This window comes from Ostrinia furnacalis, unplaced genomic scaffold (assembly GCF_004193835.3).
Source record: "Ostrinia furnacalis isolate ACB-3 unplaced genomic scaffold, ASM419383v2 OfSCF0657, whole genome shotgun sequence".
Lineage (NCBI taxonomy): Eukaryota > Metazoa > Arthropoda > Insecta > Lepidoptera > Crambidae > Ostrinia > Ostrinia furnacalis.
Window position 1 is genome coordinate 697,183 of NW_021130896.1, and position 21,800 is coordinate 718,982.

Here is a 21,800-nt window from a genome sequence, read left to right on the forward strand (position 1 = left end):
TTTCATTTGATAATTCTCTTAAGTTTACACATGGCGTGTATACTTATCAACTTCCTTACTTATATAAAATTGTTAGAGATTCCAAAAGAAATGGCGATTACTAAAACCTTACATCCTTTCCAGGAGGCAGTGGCGAAGGTGAAGGCCAACCTGGCCGTCCCTGACAAGAACAGCTTCAAGTATGAATCCAGTGCGTCCATCTCCCACCCGACTATTGGAGGCGTGAGTACTATGCTTCTTCTTTATTCTTCTTCTTCTTACAGGACAATAGGTCCGTTACGTTAACGCAGGTCAACGCGGAATTAAATTTATAAAGAGTTCATATGACAAGTTCGTTGCGAGGAGTTCGTCAGTCTGTTTCAATAGAGCTTAGAAAATGGACGTGGAAGAAGCTATAGCGATGAAAGCGCGCGCTTATCTGAACAGTCAAACAAACCTGACAAAGCGCACGTCAACGCGCGATCGCCTGCGTCTAGAGACTTTTTCTCTGAGCGCTACGTCAACGCGCGCTCATGTGATCGGTTGTATGTAAATACTACGATGTCTAGTCGCGCGATTTGAAAACGCGCGTCAAAATTTTTCCATCTGAACATAGCCTTAGTGTCGGACTCACGAGCGTTATGTGAACATTATTTAATTATTAGTTCCGTCTCCTAGTTCATACCTAGTTAATTAAATAATTTATTTAAATGTTTTTTTATTCGCAGAACCGCGAGAGCAAGATCTACTTTGAAGTCAACCCAGCGCACGTCAAACTTTATGTAAGTACCTTCACAATCACACATTTTGTTTAACACTGTCCAGTCTTAAGAACTAACATTACCTTAAAGATCAAGAAAATCCTTGTGAAAAAAAAAGATTATTTATGATTAAGATGAAAGTATTTTTTCTTCTGCCTACTGTAATTATTAATAGGTATGTAAAAGTTTGCTGTAATACATAAAGGCTGACAATTGTAATTTTTCATCCACAACTGTATTCGATTAAAAAGAGGCTGACAAGGTGACTGAGTTTCTTCCGCCACTTCTTCTCAGCACCAGCCCATTGTTGTCCCGAAGTGGTGGTAGGGCAAGCTATATTTGGGACGTGTATGAGTGCCCTGGAAAGGGCCTATGTACTGAATAAACTAATACCTATTTTATTTTATTTACTACTTTTCAGCACCAGCTGATAATGTTTTCCAAAATGATAGTAGGGCAAACTACATCGGGACGTATATAAGTGCCTAAAAAGAGCGTGTTTCAGAAGTTTAACAGGTCTCAAAAATTGTTATTTCACCTCCTAGATCGAGACTCCCCTCGTTAAGGTGATCGACATCGAAGGCTCCGCCACCGTCAAGGAGAACCTACAGCAAGCTGACGCCCGCTTCAGCCTGCTCGAAGGCAAGCCCGTCTCCGTGCGAGGAGTCGTCAAGGACTTCCAGTACTACGAGTTCACAACAGGTTATAGTGGTGATTATTTTCAACTGCATTTACGTAGGGCTAAATGCTAGTTGCTTGCTTAGTCACCTTCATTCACCTTCGCAATTGGTAGCTCAAATCTTTTCTAAATTACACGAAATATGCAAAATTAAATCGACTAAAGTCTAACGCAAAAAAGGTACTAAAGGATAAGCACCTTCTGGGCAATGCGTCATAGATTGTCAGGAGAACATCTTTGATAATGTTTTATAGAGCAAATCCACTACTGCTTCTCAGTACTGGTCCACCTTATTGTCCCGAAGTTGTATTATGTACAAATATTCAGACAGGGACGTAAAAACGCTTTTTTATAAATTGCTTAAAAAATATGGAATAGACCAGATATCCCGTTAGAAAACCCATTCATCCTAAAGATCACCAATAACTTTCGATTTATCTTACCAACTTCTCTCAACTTCTGTATCTGACTCCGAATTCTAACCTGCAGAGGAGTCCGACCGCAAGCTCTCGATTGTTGGTCATCTCCAGCCTGAAAAGCGCGTGGACATCAGCGCTGACATCATCTTGGGAGGAGAGAAGAAGAACATTGTCCATGGAGCCCTGTTCCTTCAGGATAACCTCGTCAAGAGCGACTACGGCGCCACTAAGGAGAACTTCAACTACTTTATCGTAAGTGATCTTCTGTTAATAATATTTTGTTCCCACGACTAACGGCATTTTAATTGTAAATTGATCGCCTGTCATGCTTTTAAGACCAGCCCCCTAAACAAAGTAACAGTGACGGATTTAATTCCGCAATCGCTTCTTGGAGCGAATTAGTTACGTCATACGCGCCAGCCAATTGACGTCCACTGCTGTACAAAAAGTGGAACCGAAGTGATTTCAGAATCAAAGCCATCACGAATGTCATTTAGTTGAAAATGACAGAAGAATACATTACCTAATTTCATTAGAACTAACTACCTCTACCTACTTTGATAATACGTGTTTGAGATCTCTTACTGATGTCTTTACAAAAATCTTTGCCTCTGATCTTCCACTAAATCTCAATGATTAACCAAACTTTCTTCTTGTCCATCATACAGAACGCTTTGAAGAACGACCTGCAAACCCTGGAGAAACGTATCAAGCAGCTAGGAGAGAAGGCCAGCTCAGACTTCAAGGCCACGCTGCAGAGGGTCAAGCCGACCCTCGAGGACCTCACCAAGTCCTACCAGAAGGACATCGAGAAACTCTACGAGGAACTCGCCAACGACAAGGTGTTGAAGGACATCACTTTGGCTTTGTAAGTGTTCAAATGACATATTTTTTATAAATGGATCATACCGGGCTGTTTAGACCCTCACATGTTCCTATAGACTTTATCAAATAACTTATCTGTAGATAGTAACTTCTCGTAGTTTTTAAGAGAGCATCTTCAGGGCAGAATGATTTTGTAGATTGCAACAGTCGACGAAACTCACTCCATTAGAACCTCTTAAAATATTTCTTTAGAAGGTAGCAGATGATCTACTCACATTCTCATAAACTATAGTAATCATTTTAGAGTCCTTTAACTTTAACCTTAATTTCGAACTCCTCCTATGTTCTTCTGATTAATTTCGTTGCGGGTCCAATGACAGTTTAACTTTCCCCCGGGACAAACTTGACCTTCATCGGTTGGGTTTTTGTGGCGGTCAAGCTGTAGATCCTGGCTACACAGGAATTGCAGTGGTGGGAACGAGAGGTGGGAATAGTCCCGTTTACTCATTTTAGAGTCATATTTCTAATGTCCCGTTAATTTCTCAGGGACAACGCAGTGCAGTTCATTGGAGGTATCATCAGCGACATCGTCAAGGCCACCGCGCCTATCTTCGAGCAGATCAACAAGGTCGTCACTGAGACCGTCAAGAAGATCGAAGACATCTATGCCTCCAAGGTTTGTAGACTTCACAAATTATGCTTTTATTTCCATTTAATCAAATAAGTAATCATCTCTCTTCTTCTGTTTGGATATCTTGTAATAAGTATCAAAATAATGCCATAGCCTTTAATGGTGCCCTTTTGGCACACTGTCTGCATCTCACTTGATGGAATGTGATGAATAGACCGAAAGTGAGGGCAGAGGATTTTTTTTAATATTCAACAAGGCAGGATTTTTACCTGTATTCTTTGATTGCTTGTAAAGTTGTATTGTTAAGAAAATATAGATGACCCACGCTGAACTGTCTCACCAAACTCAATGACAGGGGGGCGCTACCATCGTTCAACTATATGGTTTCCAACATGGCAAAAATCTGAACCAGCGATCCGGTATTGACGGTGGCGCCCCACTGTCAATGTCATCGACAGGACAGTCCAGTATTTTGGAACTATAATCTATGTTAGTTTTTTCAAATGGCTTTGATACCATAAAGTCACCAATTCATGCCACGGAAAATGTGCTGAATTTATGATCTAAGAGGGGAACTGTCCGCCTGATTCCTTGCTTTCTTCTGAAGACTGAACTTCTTCCTGTGGAGCCCCATATTAAACAGAAGGAAACTATCCGCGTGATTCCTTGCTTTTTTAAAGACTTTTCTTACCTTCTTCTATTTGTAGGTGGAGCCTCAGATTAAGCAGCTGTACGCGACAGCCGGCGCGCTCCTGAAGGAGTTCTTCGATGGACTCCTGGACTTGGTAGCACACTTCGCAGCCATCGTCACCGACTTCTTCGAGAAGCACAAGGCTGAGCTGCAGGAGCTGACCAACACCCTGGCTGAGATCTTTAAGGGTAAGTTTATAATGCTAAAATATATTCGTAGTTAGTATTATTAAAGGCCGGTCGATCTATTCTCATAAATAAAACACTGGATACTTAACTTTCACATTATATTGCCTTAATTTAGATACAATTCATCACTTAGCACAAAAGCGCGCGGAGTCGCCTCCGCGCGTCCCTCTATTCTGACGTTTGATGCTCGTGTGACATTGACAATACGTTTGTGTCACTATGACAGCAGCTCATTGGCTATAACGATACCGCTATTTTAACGTTTTAGATTTTTCATAATTAACAGTATATTTTAATAACACTATTATCTTATCCTATGAAATTGAGTTAAGTGGTTGTGAGAATTGAAAAAGGGAAATGCAATTACTCGTGGACATTGGACAGGACATGGTAATGCTTTCTAAATAGCAATGGAGAGAAGGGTGTAGGAAATACAGCAATAAATGCTTATGATGATGGTAATGACGAAACGACTAAAGAGTCTACGTACTTGCGGTAACTTATCACGCAAAAAGAAAAATGGACACTACTTTGAAACGAGCCCTGTATAGAGAAAAATATTTGAATTTGATTATCTTCTTCCAGACCTGACCCGCCTAGTGGTAGCTCAACTGAAGGAGCTCCGCGCCAAATCCTCCGCCTTCTTCGAGGATCTGTCCAAACAGATAAAGGAACTGCCCATCTTCGACATGATCAAGGAGAAAGTAAGGATTCTAATAACTTGTTTGTTGTTTCAGACGTTATCGTCATGGCATCTTTCTTTGAGAAATCTTCAAAACTGTGGTTCACCTAAATTTTATGTTCAACAATTCTAGCAGCTATACTGGAGATATTTGAGTCTGGAGCATGAAAAATGTTGTTTTAGGCTACATGGGCTTACCCAGGAGGGGAGGCAGGGGGGAAGGGGGGTAACTGCCCCCCTGGAAGTCGCTTTGAAGGAACGAAGTCAAAACTATCTGACCTCAAAAATCGAATTTGCCCCCCTAGGCCAGAAGCTGGGTACGCCCATGTTAGGCTATTCAAATAGCCTCAAAGTGAATTATTCTCTCTAACTGTATATCTTCTCCACCAGTACCAAGAACTGGCTGTTCCTGACGTGATCCTGGACTTCACGCTTCAGCTCCACAACACCATCCAGTCGCTGCTGCCCACGCCCGAGACCAAGGAGTTCTCTGCCGCCGTCTACAGATACCTCGAGAAGGTATGCTTTATTTGGATGATATCATCATATTCAATGCAGTGCACCAATAACTTGGGTTCAGTAAGAATAGCTAATAAAAGACTTGTGTCGATCTATGCCACTTTGATAACCTGTATTTTATCACTCCTCCTCTAGGCGACACTTTGGTGTCCTTTGATCATCCATGGATAAGATCACCTAAGTGATCAAAGAAAGAAAAGGAATAGACCCTTATCTCTGCCCCAAGATCACAGACACTTAATAATGATAAAGATAATCTGGTAGATAATTAAGTGCCAATCATCATCATCATTTCAGGCATAGGACGTCCACTGCTGAGCATAGACCTCCCCCAATGATTTCCAAAAAGGCCAGTTGGTAGCGGTCTGCATCCACCGCCTTCCTGCTACCTTTATGAGGTCGTCGGTCCACCTTGTGGGTGGACGTCCTACGCTGCACTTTTCAGTGCGTGGCCTCCACATGCTGGTGCCATTATGTGCCAATGCGACGTGTTAAAGTTAATCATACTAATATCTCCAGAAACGCCTGCACGAGAAGCTGGATGAGAACGCGGAAATGCGCGCGTTGTATCAGAAGTTCACGCGCGCGCTCACCTCGCTCGTGCAATTCGTGCGCGCGCAGCTCGGCCAGTTCGGCGTGCCCAACTTCGTCGTCAACCCGGTAAGTTTGCTTAATTATTTAGATCACCAGCAAGGTTACTTTGTCGTGCTTACTTCAGCTAAAGCCTGGTCCGTGAGCACGTAGAATTTTGTCCAATGACCCCTAGCTACCCATCCTTATCGCTCGCGCGTAATTATATTGCTGTCGCGACTGTGCGACTGGCACCCGCAGTGAGTGTGCGAGCGCGATAGCAACATAATTACGCGCGAGCGATAAGGATGGGTAGCTTGGGGTCATTGGACAAAATTCTACGTGCTCACGGACCAGACTATAACACAAAAAACCTTACATAGTGACTCGTATATTTCTACAGCGCGTTTAGAAACGTACCTAAATTTTTACCTGAAAATACCTGACCTAAGTTTTTTGACATTTATAGAAAACCAAGAATTAATGTGAAGTTGAAAATTTTTGCAAAATAAATTTTATTGATATAGAACTTTAAAATTAAGGCTCATGAAGTCACAGATACAAAATCAGAATGCAAAAAAATTGCAGCACGATCGATCAACAAGACATTTTTTTTTACCCCCTCCGCCCCTATCCAAATACATAAAGACCGGTTTGAGGTACCTCCGTCTATACCTTTATATCCAGAATAAAAACACTTATTTTATATAAATATTATTGTTTTATTAATAAATATTATTGTTTTATTTTTTGTTTTTTTATTCTCTCTCTTTTTTGTGATCACCGTCCATAACGCCCCCTGTTGCGCGCCTTCTTGACTGGTAGCCTCAATATACAGGGTGGAAACGTTAAGTGATCTCACTCGATTATTTCTAAACTATACAAGATATTGAAAAACTGGTTACTGATCCTGAAAGTGCTTCATGAACTCTTTCAAACGGTACCAATAATAGGTTACAGAATAAACTGGATCTATCTAAAAATTCGATGTTTCCAGCTTCCATACTAAATGTATGCCAGCCACACAATATTAGAAGTGTAATTATTTTTATTTAATAATAAACTCGTAAATTGTATTCTTATTTAAAATTATTCATGGAAAATATTGGTTTTAGGCTTTACTTGCTATAATATTTGTCAAGAGATGTGTCATGACTGTGGTAGTACTAAATGTATGGAAGAAAGAAACATTGATTTTTTGGATAGATCAAGTTTATTCTGTAACCTATTATTGATACCATTGGATAGAGCTTGTGAAGCACTTTTAGAATCAGTAATAAGTTGTACGATATCATGTATAGTTTTTAAAATAATGTGACATTACCAAATGTATGGAAGCTGGAAACATTGAATTTTCGGATAGATCCAGTTAATTCTGTAACCTATTACTGATACTGTTTGAAAGAGCTCGTGAAGCACTTTCAAGATCAATAACCAGTTTTTCGATATCTTGTATAGTTTAGAAATAATCGAGTGAGATCACTTATCGTTTTCACCCTGTAGTCCCGGTCAAGAGGGCGCGCAATCCACAATCTTCATCGTGTTGGTTACCGCTGAAAACCAGCTTCTCGACATGGCGCTTGTTATGTCGCGAATATAGCTGAGCGGACGCCTCTTCAGCATAGCTTGTAGTTTAATGTTATATGTACTTTATTATTTTTTTATTTTTCTATGCTGAATAAAGTATTCTTTAGCCTATACTTTAGCCTTGAACGTAACAATTTCAACACACCCTCTTCTCTACAGCTGGCCATCTTCGGCGGCCCGTCCCAGACCAGCCCCGGCGGCTTCGGGCGCCCGCCCGCCTTCAGCTTCATCAACCAGCTCCTCAATGGAGACGTGGACGACCCGCACAAGCTGCTCCGCGAGTACAGAGTCCGCAGCCTGAACCCGCTTGACGAATACCCCGCTAAACGTGAGTACTGACTACAGTTTTCATAGTCAATTTGAAGCTCATTCTATTGATTTTCCTTTGAAAGCAATCAGCTAACATGTCGTAAAAAAATTGGATTCTCTTATAGATTTTGTAAGACTTTATGGTCTAACAACGTCATTTGGTTCACCAACTTTATAGTAATCATGTCAAAACAATTACAAAATCTCATTTCAAAGGTTTTGAAAAGTTATAATTTGGAATTATTGGTTCAATTTGAGAATAAAACCTAGGACTTGATTATGAGTGGAGAGATGGAGTGTAGATGGACTTCTAGCTAACTCACCAGGGCATCACACTCGTACCTCTCATATTCAAGGTCTTCTTCAAGATACAGCCCTAGTGTTAGAATTGATCTGACACGGCTCAATCAGCCCAGTAGGTCTAGAAATGCACTTTTTGGTCGAATCGAAAATCGAATCCGTCAAAACCCCATACAAAAAAAGGCTTTTTGACCACTTTTCGACTGGTTTGCGATTATAATGTGCATTTTGTCTAGACCCACAGCTCAGCGACGCGACATCTAAAGTGAATGAATGATCAATTTACCGAATGACCGACTACCGATTGCTCGATCAGTTGTATATTCAAAAACTAAGTTCCGTTATACTTTTGTTCGACGAACGATCTAACCCTAAACTTTTCTCCAGTGCGCGCATTCATCGTGAACGGCCAGCATATCTTCACATTCGACGGCCGCCACATGACGTTCCCCGGCGCGTGCCGCTACGTGCTCGCGCACGACTACGTCGACCGCAACTTTACGATCGTCCTGCAACTGGCTGCTGGTGCTCCCAAGGCGATCGGACTCGTCGACAAGAGCGGAAAGACTGTTGAGATCAAGGACAATGGACAGGTATGTTCAGTTCATCATCATCCGGTTATTTAGTTTCCACTGCAGAATCAACATCCTTTCCAGTTTATCAGAAGCAAATGACGAGGTCACTGGCAAGACAGGGACTATTATGAAATGTTCCGATACGTCATATTTGGAGACTATGCCCATCTCAAATCCACACTACTCTGTAGCCAAAATCTACAAGTTAACCGCTGATAAAACCCAACCAGTAAACACAGTTTTTCATAAAACTACTTTTGGGCTATTGGACCCAGAACGATCAATCCGAAAAATCTAATCAAAATTAAAATAGGAGTTTAAGATGCTCAAAATCGCCATTTCTCCAGTACAAAAAGACTCATTTTCAAAAATATCTTGCATCTTGCACATGAACTTTAGCAGCAAGTGTAAAAATTGTAATGCATTTTGAACTTCACTTCCCTAACATAAGGCCTCAAAAACCGAATTTCTCTAACGTGATATCCTCTCCAGGTGGCAGTCGACGGCGCGACTCACGGCTTCCCGGTGATCGAAGGAGACATGTTCGCGTTCCGCGAGCCCAATGGCCGCGTCGGCTTCGGCTCTAGATACGGCGTCATGGTGCGCTGCAGCCCCAAGCTTGAGGTATGTATTGACATTTATTATAGTTTTTGGGACTTTTTGAGCCATTTATGATGATATCATTTGGTCGTTGTAGGTCTTGGGAGAGCCTTTGTCCAGCTATGGACGTTATTTCTCTGAAACGAACGATAAGTTTGCAACTAAAAAAAGGGGTTCATACCTACTACTTACAGTGGCAAAATGACGCTGAATCATAAAAATTCAACAGGTTTAACCATAACCATGGTCTTTCTGCAATGGTTTGTGGTAACCATGATATTTTATCTCTGTAATCGCTCTGCAAGCGAAAGGTCGTGGTTTCAAGCCCCATCAGAAGCTGGTAGCAATCTTCTATGGCAAGGATTCAATGACTATTTACATAAATGGTTTATAGAACTTTTAGGGATATTATTTTTACCCTTATTTGTTAATCCCCAGGGCTGTCTCATCGAAGTGTCCGGCTTCTACCTCGGCAAGCTGCGCGGTCTCCTCGGAGACGGCAACAACGAACCCTTCGACGACTTCAGGCTGCCTAACGGAAAGGTAATTTTCATTATTCTATGTATTTATCAGTTGTTTCTTACTGTCTTGTCTTGGGGTCCAAATGAATAAAAAATTGGAACCCTATTAAATACTTACTATCAAGTTCTTAATTACCATATTTTGACTCACTATTTTTCTGTAATTGTCCATTTGACTGTCACAATGTTTTTATGTAGGTTTCTTTCCCGTTTTATCGCAGGTTCTCTTTCTAACATTTTCACGTATTCTTTTCTGTAGATCTCTTTTCCCATTCCGACTGTCAAATGTTTCTTTTCCGTCGACCTCTTTTCCCATTCTGATTGTCACCAGTTTTTTATATAGATCTCTCTTTTGACTGTTACACGTTGTTTCTGATTGTCACATGTTTTTTTTTTCCAATGTGACGGTCTTAATGTGTTCTTCTTCTGTAAAACACATTCCCATTCTGACCGTCATATTCTTTTGGTGTTCTTTTGCCCCGTTCTGTCACAATATCTAATGTTGTTTTCTGTTGATCTCTCCTATTCTAACTCCAACTGTTCTTCTCCCTTAGATCTCGACCTCCGAATCCGAATTCGGCAACGCATACCGGCTGGCGTCCAGCTGTCCTCAAGTGAAGACTCCGGAGCACTCGCACCACCAGATGCACGGCGCGATGCCGCCGGCGTGCGAGCAGGTGTTTGGCGGGACTTCACCGCTGAAACCCCTGTCGCTGTTCATGGACGTGGCTCCCTTCAGGTGTGTACTTGTGCTAAAAGGTCATCTAGGAAAACTAAGTGTTTTGTAATAATTTTGTCCCTTTTCGAACCCAATTATCTTACCCGATAGAGATGGTAGGTATTTGATTCATTTAGGGTGTATACGACACCATGATTTACTACCAAAATATTATGTAAGTAGATATTGAAAATTTGAGTCTACCGCAAGCGAAACTCTAACTTCAAAAACCCAAAACGAAGAAGTCATCTTTGCTTAAATATCTTCAATATACGCCCTCAAACGACCACGAGCCGGAAGACGTAGCGTGGGCAGGCCTCCCACTAGGTGGACCGACGATCTGGTGAAGGTCGCGGAAGGCGCCTGGATTCGAGTGGCGCAGGACCGGTCTTTGTCGAAATCCTTGGGGGAGGCCTTTGTCCGGCAGTGGACGTCTTTCGGCTGAATCGAACGAATGAACGAACACCCTCAAACTGAAAATGATTTGTTTGCGTCATGGTCACGGAGTAACTGATTAATTTGTTTGTTAAAATTGCTAACTTTAATTCTTCACGTCGTCTGACCTGCATGTTCTTCCATAGACAAGCGTGCGCGCACGCAGCCACCGGCGACGACGCTCTCCAACAGGCCTGCGACCTCGCTCGCGGCTACACTGCACTCGCTATTACTGGCTTACTGCCCGCTGTGCTCCCGTCAGTGTGCGTGCAGTGCCAGGACGCAGACAAGCCCAGGAACATCGGCGACACGTACGAGTTCAAGCTGCCCAACAAGCAGGCTGACATCGTCGTCACCGTCGAGACCACTGTGGTGAGTATCCTTTGACGATGCTGTTCACTGATTGTATTTAGTTAGTTTTGCAGGGCAATTGAATGTCGCACTTAGCCTCATGGTTGGGCTATTGTGAGCGATTTTTTCATACTCCAACCACCCCAGATCCCCCCAGGAAGCAAACAACCTGTCTAGGCCACTACAGGGCTCCTGCAGCGACGCTGGTGATTGGAGAAATTGAGCCCGTTGTTCTTCTACGCTTCTGCACTCTATGAGCAAGTACTGCGGTGTTTCTTTTGCCTCCTTCTCTGCAGAGTAAATGCGTTCACTAGTTAACGCCACTGGAGAGTAACATGGACCTTACGCCAACCTGGTATAATATGCGATAAACCACATTGACAAACCCAGGCTAGTGCCAAGAGACATAGCAAGAGCAGGCATCGAAGACTTTGAGTCAACTTAATAAACTACTGCGATTTCTACATCAATTAATAATAAACTTTTAAATCGTAAGACTTAACGACATTTGAAGCCTCAGAATTCGATCTATGTAGATTGTAGATGTTATCATTATTCCCAGACCTGGGAAATAGCAAAGAACCAACTAATATGATCGTTTTCTTGCAGAGCAACGAAAAGAACTTTAAGAGCGTGGTCATCCCCCTGGTGTCGCAGCTCGTGGACAACCTGAAGAGCAAGAAGATCGCCGACATCAAGGTGTACCTGGTCGGCATCACCTCCAAGATGCCCTACCCCATCGTCTATGACACTGACCGTAAGTTTTGGTATATTTTTATAGATAAGATCTTGCGAGAGCTTATTTTAGAACTTCTCAATTAGATCAGTCTCTGTTGTACTGAGTTAGAGCACGGTATCCTGTTTTCTTGGTATTAATTTTTTCGCTATCGATCAAAGCTAAAAATCAGTATTGCAAGATTAAATACTGCTGAAGAATTACTGTTTGACTTTAAAAGACATTAGACATTATTTCTATAGAAACCAGATTTGTCCTAAATCAAATTACAAAATAAATCACAACTACTTTTCTCTACTCCACAGTGAAACTGAAGAACGCCAAGGTGCAGTTCGATGACGAGAGCCGCTACCAGAAGACACCCATCATCAGCACGGGCTGCGAACAAGCCGACAAGGCCATCAAGTTCGGTGCCAACTTCATCGATGCACTTAGGACCCAGCTTGGTAAGAATATAACACTTTCTTCCCTCGATAGAAACTTTAACGTTTAAATTCCGTCTCACCATTTTTAAAATCTGCTAATCCGTTCCAAGAATCATAAAATATTCACGTCAAACGTTCTTCTTCTTTTCGTGTCGACAACAAACCTACACAGTGTCAGCCCAAAACTCCGCCACAAGAGTTAACGTTAATCACATGATAGTAATGTTCATCACTTGCAGCATATGCTATGATAACATCATCTACATATCCAACTTTCTTTTAGGTCTCACAAACGTCGTTGCCGGCTACGAATCAGTCTTGCAGCTGCCTCTGCGCCCTGGTGCGATCAAACACACCATCAACGTCGTCGGCGAGAGATGCCACAGCCAGTTCTTCCTGGTAAGTTTAGATTTTTTTTTCCATTTCAATATGGCAATATCCAAGAACGGATCTATATCGTAATTTCCATGAACATGTTGTGTTTTTCAACTTAATCTTAATTATATCTCTTTCTCTCACAGGTCGAAGCCGTCCGCGCTGCCGTTTTTGAAACCTTATTCAACGAGATGGCGTACACACACTCTCTGGTCGCCGTCACCGACAACCTCAAGATCGGCAGCGGCAAGAACGCCGCTCAAGTTGTTGGTGAGTAGTTCTTCTATCAATTCAATTAAATTTTAGATAAACTCACTCAAGAGCAGGGTAAGCAGGATTTCAAGTCTGCCTCACGAGGCGATACGCCCGATGTAAACACACCATTTTTGCTTCTGAAGATGCTGTTTGAAATTGTATTGTAAAATCTTAAGGATATCTCCTACAACGTAGACTGAGCCAGGTCCAATTGCCTTCGGTGTACTTCATATTATTATAGTTGTAAGTCTAACTACCTGTACCTGTCTAATGGTTCGAAGGCAATAAATACATTTTTTATTTATTTTTTTATTTTTAAGTCTCGAGTTCTAGACCATCCATAGTTGATTACTCAGCAAATGTTATACAATATTTCTACTACTCCAGGTTTCACGGAACACTCCGTCCTGATGCTGGGCGACAAGAAGTTGGGCAAGGACACCGAGACCTTGAGGTCTACCCTCGAGATCCCCGACGACGCTTGCATCGACTTCGTTGAATCGGTAAGTTTCAATAATTCAGAATTTTTAAAATCGTCAATCGTGAATACTGAAGGCACATAATGTAAATTAGAAAGGGTCCCACACAGTTTTGATAAGAGTAAGAGTTTAACGCATTATATCACAAATTAGAGCATTATTGTTGGACGCCTTCTTTGTCTTGGGGTGACCAGTGACCCCGTGTTTTATTTTTTATCGTGGTTAGTTTCTCTACGAGCTGTGTGCCCCGCCACCGCCACTTGTTATTTTTAGCAATTCTGTGGACTATATCAGTTACTTTGGTTTTCCTGTGGATTTCCTTATTTATGATTCGATCACGCAGGGAAATTGAGCATAGCACGCTCCATTGCCCTTTAAGTGATCTTGAGCCTTCTTATGAGGACTTTCTTGAGACACTGTGGTGTTTCGGACGTGAGAATATTCCATTTTTAACAACATTTAATCATGTCTTGGGGTGATCAGTGATCAAGTGGTATTAAGCTATTCTTCAGTGACCCCGTGGTATATTTTCTATCGTGTACAGCCATTTAATCTTCTTTCCCTCCCCAGACGGGCGGCTTCGTGTTCTCCGCGAACAACTACCAGGCGCTGGACGCGGGCAGCCAGAAGCAGTTCGTGCAATCGGCCGCGGGCGCCATTACGGCGCGCATGACGCGTGACGCGCTCGCGCAGGAGTGCACGTGCGCGTACGCAGACCCGTTCCGTGCGCGCTCCGTGTGCGTCAACAAGGACAGGAAGGAGGCTGTGAGTACACTGCTACATACCTTTTTATCGTCGAGAAAATACATTACAAGGGAACGCCAATCTCGCGAGATTGGGTCTCAAAGCAATATCCCGCGAGTTTATGAATAACAATACTGCGAGATCTCGCCAATTTCGAGATCTCGTTCTCACGAGATCAAGGTGCGCAGTTAGTTCGACTGGGTTGTAGTATTTGTGGTGCTAGTGTACCAAAAAGACAGGGCCTGGCCACTGTTAACTTGATCTGGAATCTATGGTATACAAAACAACACTCAATAAAAACGCTATTCAAAATCAATTTGATGCTTTATGTTGATATTATAATAGCAATACTCGTATTTTTAGACCATTCTGTGATTAATATTGAATCCATAGGGCGGTATTGCAAGTGATTAATCCTGTATAAACACTGCAATTTACATTCAGAAACAAAGCTATTAAAAAAAACTGCTCAAAATTAGTTGCTGTGTGTGTGTGTTAAACTTACTGGAATGTATTTTTGTTACAGGCCCGCAGACGAAAGTAGACCACCAGCTCAGACCCACGATCTAACTGTGATCCACATCGTGCCATAGACGAGTAGCCTAGTTGCCAAAGTGTTTAGAATAAAGAGTCACTAATTTCAATCTTTCAAACTATTCATTTCAATGAGGGTTTTCGCGAATGAAAGATCCGCTAGATGGCTGGACGTGGATGTGGGGTCTGACTGCTGCGTGATTGGTGGATTTTGATATATCTGTCAATGTCATGTCAAAAATAACCAATCATGCAGCATTTGGACCTCGCGTCTACGTATTGCTATCTGGCGGATTTTTCATTCGCGAAAACCCTAATTGATCAAGATTGACACAGTTATCGTTATTGTAAAATTTAAAGATTTAGATCTCTTCATTGTTTTTATTGCTCTTATTATTTAGTGACTTTCTATTTTACATGTAAAGTAATATTTAAGTCCAAAATGTAGAATACACTAATGCAAACGATACACAAACGTTCCCGGACGCGTGTGTATCGCTTGCATTCCAATCATTTAAATTCGTACCATTGCAAACATTGTTGTTAACACTATTTATGTAATGCCGGATCCATCGTAAGGTATTAAGTAATCGATTTTGTATTAGAATAAAAATTATGTTATTAATTTTGTGTTTTACTTTATCAACCCTACACTTCGTTGATTCTTTAACATTTTGTTTACTTTATAATAAATCAGCGGGTTTTAAACTTTTATGTTAATATTGGTTTCTAACACGAGTGGACTTCTACAAGGCACTATTTTGAGACCACATTACTTCAATGACAAAAAGTAACCCTAATTTAAAATTTGAGTACACTTCCTTTACCAAGTGCCAAAAACCTTAAAACATTAATTAAAAAGAACATACAAGTTAATATCAAAATAAAATTTATTTAAAATATGAATATCCTCGATCACTTTGGTTTATCACACGTCACAATAAATTCATATAAAAATATATTTTTCATGGCACTATCAGACCTTTACAAATACTTACATCTTATTGTCTTTATAATATTACAATCCATTTAATGCTATTTATTATGGCATTAAGTATTGTACCTATTACTAGTAGATTACTAATCACTAGTAGTAGTTCTTCCGCACCCATCTCATGCGCGGCCCGCCGCGTTGCGACTCGATCTTGACCGAGGCGCTGGCTGCAGCTTTTACCACTTCTTGGACCTGCAAAATTAATAATTTTAGCAATATTTCTAAGAATAAATCGAAGAAAATACTGTTTTAGTGGCTTAGAAAAAAATCTTTCACTTGCGAAGCTAGAACATAAACGAAAATAAAAAACTTGTAACTTACACTTAACATGAGATTCTGCGCGTTTCCAACCAACATTATCATGTCTTCTTGGTCCTCTTTCAAATCTGTTAATCAAAAACACTATTAAATATACCAGACGTTTGTACACTAATAAATAAACTACTTAGTGCCATCTATTTACATAATAAGAAACTATCTGTGAGGCGCCATCTATGGTACTTCTTCTTCAAACTTCTTACACACATTAAACCATAGAGAAGCTAGTTCATACATTAAACCATAGATGGCGCTACATCTACGCGTGCTGTTTTATCGATTCGGTCCGCCGCCATAAGTCCCCGAGTTAAAAAATATAGTCTTAAAAATATTGAAGTATCATACCTTGATGTCCAAGCGACGATCCTTTGACTGTAGCCAACATTTTCAGCTGGCCACTGATGGTTGGGATCCTCTCGCAGACTTGAAGTAGATTCTGAGGTAACACAAAATTACAATTTGATTCAAAACTAAGTAAATTATTTCTTTAAAATTGTCACGATATTATTATAATAATAAACGGCCACGATTTAAACATCACAGATTCGAAAAATAAAATAAATGTAGGTACAGTCGACAAAAAAAAGACTGCAACAGACTGTTTTCATTACAAATCATTCTTAATGCATACTAAAATTGCCACGTACTGTTTGCATTTGAATTTACGAATTTGTTCATCTGGCTGTATTTAGGATGTCGAACCATTGAGAAGGAGTTACAGTTAAGATAATAGATTTCTTGAAATATACTTACAGTTTTGATCCTAACGTCCGTGCACTCGTTTGCGAGTTTTCTCGCCAGCTCTGCTACCTCATGGGATTCCATCACGATCGCTTTAGACGTTGAGAGCACTTCACGTTTCCTGTCTGTAAAACGAAATCACATTTCAGAAGCAATAGTAAGTAAACTTATCATAAATAAGTGCAGACATAATGCAAGCCTTACTAAACATAGATACATTTATAAAGTGCAACGTAATTTATGGGCGATGTTGGGACCGCAAGAATCAAAAGGCATATCGATTGAATCATTAAGAAACAATGAACATCCAAATTAAACTTACAAACGAAAATCAATTACAGAACAGTTATCTTGGTAAAACATGTTGTATCACCTGTTAAAACTGTAAGACCAAATCATGTTGCTCTGTAATATGTTTTGACACATGTTTATGTAAATAAATATCTTTATCTTTAACAGTCATGATCATAATCATTATTTCAGCCATAGGACGTCCAGGGCTGAACAGAACGGTATCTTGATTATAATGAATCTCCTACAACTTTGTTAGTTACGCGGTACGGTACGCGGTGTATATTCATAATGTTACCTAGTCTAGTCTAGGTGATTGGTGTCTTAGGTGGAACAATGTAATACAAAAAATGCATATACAGGGTGGAAACATTAAGTGATCTCACTCGATTATTTCTAAACTATACAATATATCGAAAAACTGATTGAAACTCTGGCTGAAAACATTAAATTTTCCGATAGATCCAGTTAATTCTGTAATCTAATATTGGATAGAGCTTGTGACGCACTATCAGGATTAGTGACCATTTTTTCGATATCTTGTACAGTTTAGAAATAATCGAATGATATCACTTATCGTTTCCACCCTGTATGTCAAAGCAAGTAGAAGCTTACCGGTGTTCATGTAGTCGGAGAGCTTGGCCATGAGCACGGCCATACGCTTGGCGACTGCCACGATGTCGTTGTCGCGCGCCGACCAGCCGCGCACCGCCGAGTGCAAGTCACGCGCCGCCGCCTGGGGAATATCATCGTCATCAAGTCATTCGGTCTCCAATGTCGGTTTTCGGTGATTCGGTGGTCCAATTCACCAGACAAAATCAAATCTTTTAATTTAATCAGTTCTTGAACCCTTTTTAGGGCACTTGTACACATCCCAAGTATAGAAAGGTGGCACTGTTCACTATACCCCACGTCAATCATCATTCTTCAGAGCAGGTCGTGCTCTTGCAGTAAAGATGAAATGGTAAGATTTGTAGAGATCAAAGGAAGATTTGGCCTACACTTCCCACGCTAGACAGACGGGTCAGTCAGTGACGATTAACTCCGATGTATTTGCAAGAAAAGTGCGTAGAAGTTACTAAAATTCAACTAAACTGTAAAGTGGACTGTCCAATTTTACGATCCATCAAATTTATCCAAACAACTACTAACTATAGAGCAGTGGTTCTTAACCGGTGGTCCGCGAACCGTAGTCCCTGGAGGCATTCCAAGTGGTCCACGAAGACATCGTAATAAACAAGTGACGTGACGTGATGAGTCGAATCAACAACAACGCAAACGCCGCACAGTGGACGAGAAATCGACCTCCCCTTTCATAGGATTTTGAAAAAAATATGTGGTCCCTGACAAGACAGAAATTTGGCAAAATGGTCCCTCGTGACTTAAAGGTTAAGAACCACTGCTATAGAGAGTTACTCTGCCTTATTTGTTAAAATAATAAAGTTAATTTTGTGCGTTTACTTACGAATATCGGCTGATCTGCCCCTTGTTGTTTGTTGAAGATCATTTCACCTCCTAATACGGATTCAACTTCGCCTGTCGTGCGTAGAATCTATACAAAAGGAAAACATATTAAATATTGATTAATAGAAATTATTAGCATGAAAAACTTTAGCTCGGAATATCATCAGTTACCAACGACACAATGTAAGATGCAGAATATACTTTAGTCTTACTTTTTTCACAGAACCTTATTAATCAAAGATACTTTTTGGAAAGATAATTGCGATAGTAAATAAATAAAAAAATATATCTAAAACTCATCAGATGAAAACAGAATAATCTACATTGATGATGTTATAGTGAAATCATAATTCTCTAGTGATCATACCTCAGCAGTGGTGACTTTCCAATCTGGAACGCGGCTGGCGCGCGCATTTGGAGGCGGTACCGTCGCTTTCAACTTTTCTTTGGCTTCTTTCAGTAGCTTCTGTAGTTCAGGGTCTTTCCGGACGTCGTTGGACGACATACTGACGTTGATGACCCGGTTGGCTAACCTGTTTGAAAACAATTTATTTTAGTATCCCGAGACTTGATTATACAGTTAAACAAAGTAGCAAAGAAATTATTTCGAAAGAGTTTTCGTGGTGATTTACGATAATGCTGGCTAAAACAAAATAGCAGTATATTGAAAAATTTGGAAATAATCATGAACACTTCTTACAGTCGGGCACTATGGCTATAAAAACACATATTTATAGCAAAAATGACAGTAATAAATACTACTTACTTAGTTATAGCTGTAGAAGCATAGGCACACTTTTGTGGGTCGTCCTCCTGGGCAGTGTCCTCTCGCAACCGCTGCATAGTCTCTCCTGAAAATCATATAACTTATTGAATGCTTTAATGACCAGACTTTATGTTGTTTACTAGAGGATACATAGATGCACTTTATTGCACACCACACAAAACTTACAAATTAAAGAAATGATTTTTTTTTATCTATCTAATGGTCACGCGTGAATTTCAATACTTCCTGTTTTCTTTAACCATCGAAAAGGGGTTTACAAAATGCACTAAATTGAAAAATCAAAAGGCTCAGAAGTTTTCGATCTACAAATTAGAAGTGGAATTGTGTAAAGCAATTTTGTATTCATTTGACAGTTCATAACGTATGATAAAGTCAGTTAAACAAAGCGTTTGACAGAATAATCGTACGTTATAAACTGTCAAATGATTACGATTGCTTTACACAATTCCACTTCTAAAAATGAAAGGATTATAAGCAAATTACTTTACCTGCAGTCTGTACGAAGTCCATAGGGTCCACGGCCTGGTCGCACAAATTCCGCATGTTGGCCAAAGACTCCGCGTACTCGGCTAACAGCTTTTGGTAGTGCTCTATGGCCGCCTGCAACAAAATCAATAAATTGTAATTATGTTTATCACGCATAGGATAATATCACACAGTTATTTTTAACTTAGATATTTATGTTATTCATTTATATCACGTATTTTACCTTGTCATCTGGAGACATGACCCTTTGTTGCGCAGCTTTGACCAGCATTGGAGCGAGCAGTTCCGTCTGAAATAATTAAAATTATTAATTAAATTAAACGCTAGGCAACAGGTATTCTTATATCTATGTATTTTAAATTATCAAAGGTAAGGCGGAGGAAAATGTCAAAAGGGCATTAAGTCCGCCTAATGTGCAATGTTTTATGTGCATTTAAGTTTAAATAAGGCGATCTTCATAAATAACGGTGGAATATACTCGTATATAGCCAGCGATATACGAAGGTTTCGTGTACTTATTTTAATGTGTATAACTATGTATAATTTATATCACAATTTCACAAGGCACCACCACCACAGTGTATAACTTTATGTATGGAAGACAGGAACAGCTAGCCTAGGATACGTTAGTGGAAATTTTATGTCATTAAATAAAATATTCTAGTATCTGACCTGGTTCTGGGGTAGAAACCGCGTGCCAGAAACCGCAGCGTGAGACGTCTACCCACGAGGTGGACCGATACAAAGGTAGCAAAAAGGCACTGCATGCAGGCCGCTACCAACCGGTCAGCATGGAAAGCATTGGGGGAGGCCTACGAGTATGTTCAGCAGTGGACGTCCTGTGGCTGAAATGATGATGATGACGATCTGACCTGATCGCTGCATTGGATCAGGTCCTCGGCCCGCTGCGGGCCGGCGCCGGCCGCGATGCGCTCGTTCTTTGATTCGCACGTCAGGTGCGCTAGTAGTTCTGCTATCTTACGCTATAAGAGGACCCTGCTAGTGTCTGACCTGGTCGCTAAAACTTCACCTGGTTGGGTTTCATTGAAAGCCAAGCTGCAGATCCTGGCTACACAGGAGTTGCAGTCGGTCAGTGTGGTGGGATACACTGCACTGGATATGGTCCTCGGCTCGCTACTGAGCTCTGCTGTTGCGCTGCAGAAGGACCTTGCTAGTAACTGACCTGGTCCATTGGAGCAGATCCTCGGCGCCGTCCTGCCGCGGTAGCTCTTTTCTCCTGCGCTCCAGGATCTTGGACGTTGGACGCAGGAGCTCAGTCTCCTGCGCTACTACCTTACTAAAGTCTGGTCCGTGAGCACGTAGAATTTTGTCCAATGACCCCTAGCTACCCATCCTTATCGCTCGCGCGTAATTATATTGCTGTCGCGACTGTGCGACTAGCACTCGCAGTGAGTGTGCGAGCGCGATAGCAACATAATTACGCGCGAGCGATAAGGATGGGTAGCTCGGGGTCATTGGACAAAATTCTACGTGCTCACGGACCGGGCTTTAGTAACTGACCTGGTCCGTAGGAGCAGGTCCTCGGCGCCATTATTTGACACGGGAGCTATTACTATCCTCCACTACTGAATCCTGGAGTGCAGGAGCTCTGCTATCTTTCTCTCCTGGTGGACCCTATTAGTGTCTGACCTGGTCGCTGCACTGGATCAGGTCCTCAGCCCGCTGCGGGCCGCCGCTGCCGGCGCCGGCCGCGATGCGAGCGGTCTTGGAGACGCGAGCCAGGTGTGCCAGTAGTTCGGCTATCTTGCGCTCCAGGAGGAACTTGCGCTTGGTTTCATCTGGAAGAAAGTTGGAATGAGGGCTATCGTTT

General features: G+C 41.3%; 2 protein-coding genes across 4 annotated transcripts in view; one reads left to right on the forward strand and one right to left on the reverse strand.

The window, feature by feature from the left end:
* The window catches only part of apolpp (retinoid- and fatty-acid binding glycoprotein apolipophorin), a 34,735-nt gene extending 19,295 nt beyond the window's left edge, over window positions 1-15,440 (forward strand). Inside the window, exons 31-53 of the mRNA XM_028323592.1 lie at window positions 124-222; window positions 708-761; window positions 1,286-1,442; window positions 1,909-2,090; window positions 2,507-2,706; window positions 3,210-3,339; window positions 4,002-4,173; window positions 4,759-4,877; window positions 5,246-5,374; window positions 5,894-6,034; window positions 7,691-7,859; window positions 8,528-8,733; window positions 9,208-9,339; window positions 9,754-9,858; window positions 10,391-10,575; window positions 11,136-11,361; window positions 11,950-12,097; window positions 12,382-12,522; window positions 12,785-12,900; window positions 13,023-13,146; window positions 13,519-13,634; window positions 14,181-14,375; window positions 14,881-15,440. Coding sequence (XP_028179393.1) covers window positions 124-222; window positions 708-761; window positions 1,286-1,442; window positions 1,909-2,090; window positions 2,507-2,706; window positions 3,210-3,339; window positions 4,002-4,173; window positions 4,759-4,877; window positions 5,246-5,374; window positions 5,894-6,034; window positions 7,691-7,859; window positions 8,528-8,733; window positions 9,208-9,339; window positions 9,754-9,858; window positions 10,391-10,575; window positions 11,136-11,361; window positions 11,950-12,097; window positions 12,382-12,522; window positions 12,785-12,900; window positions 13,023-13,146; window positions 13,519-13,634; window positions 14,181-14,375; window positions 14,881-14,898 — 3,264 coding nt within the window. The 3' untranslated portion in view covers window positions 14,899-15,440. The remainder of the gene's footprint in view (window positions 1-123; window positions 223-707; window positions 762-1,285; window positions 1,443-1,908; window positions 2,091-2,506; window positions 2,707-3,209; window positions 3,340-4,001; window positions 4,174-4,758; window positions 4,878-5,245; window positions 5,375-5,893; window positions 6,035-7,690; window positions 7,860-8,527; window positions 8,734-9,207; window positions 9,340-9,753; window positions 9,859-10,390; window positions 10,576-11,135; window positions 11,362-11,949; window positions 12,098-12,381; window positions 12,523-12,784; window positions 12,901-13,022; window positions 13,147-13,518; window positions 13,635-14,180; window positions 14,376-14,880) is intronic.
* Window positions 15,441-15,904: 464 nt separating this feature from the next.
* LOC114366662 (vinculin-like) overlaps window positions 15,905-21,800 on the reverse strand; it is a 60,361-nt gene continuing 54,465 nt past the window's right edge. For all 3 annotated transcript variants that reach the window (XM_028323601.1, XM_028323603.1, XM_028323602.1), the window contains 11 exons: window positions 21,620-21,768; window positions 20,193-20,258; window positions 19,972-20,083; window positions 19,463-19,547; window positions 19,064-19,229; window positions 18,698-18,784; window positions 17,848-17,968; window positions 16,954-17,066; window positions 16,546-16,636; window positions 16,204-16,268; window positions 15,905-16,074 (listed from right to left, as the gene is read on the reverse strand). In XM_028323601.1, coding sequence (XP_028179402.1) covers window positions 15,976-16,074; window positions 16,204-16,268; window positions 16,546-16,636; window positions 16,954-17,066; window positions 17,848-17,968; window positions 18,698-18,784; window positions 19,064-19,229; window positions 19,463-19,547; window positions 19,972-20,083; window positions 20,193-20,258; window positions 21,620-21,768 — 1,154 coding nt within the window. In that variant the 3' untranslated portion in view covers window positions 15,905-15,975. The remainder of the gene's footprint in view (window positions 16,075-16,203; window positions 16,269-16,545; window positions 16,637-16,953; window positions 17,067-17,847; window positions 17,969-18,697; window positions 18,785-19,063; window positions 19,230-19,462; window positions 19,548-19,971; window positions 20,084-20,192; window positions 20,259-21,619; window positions 21,769-21,800) is intronic.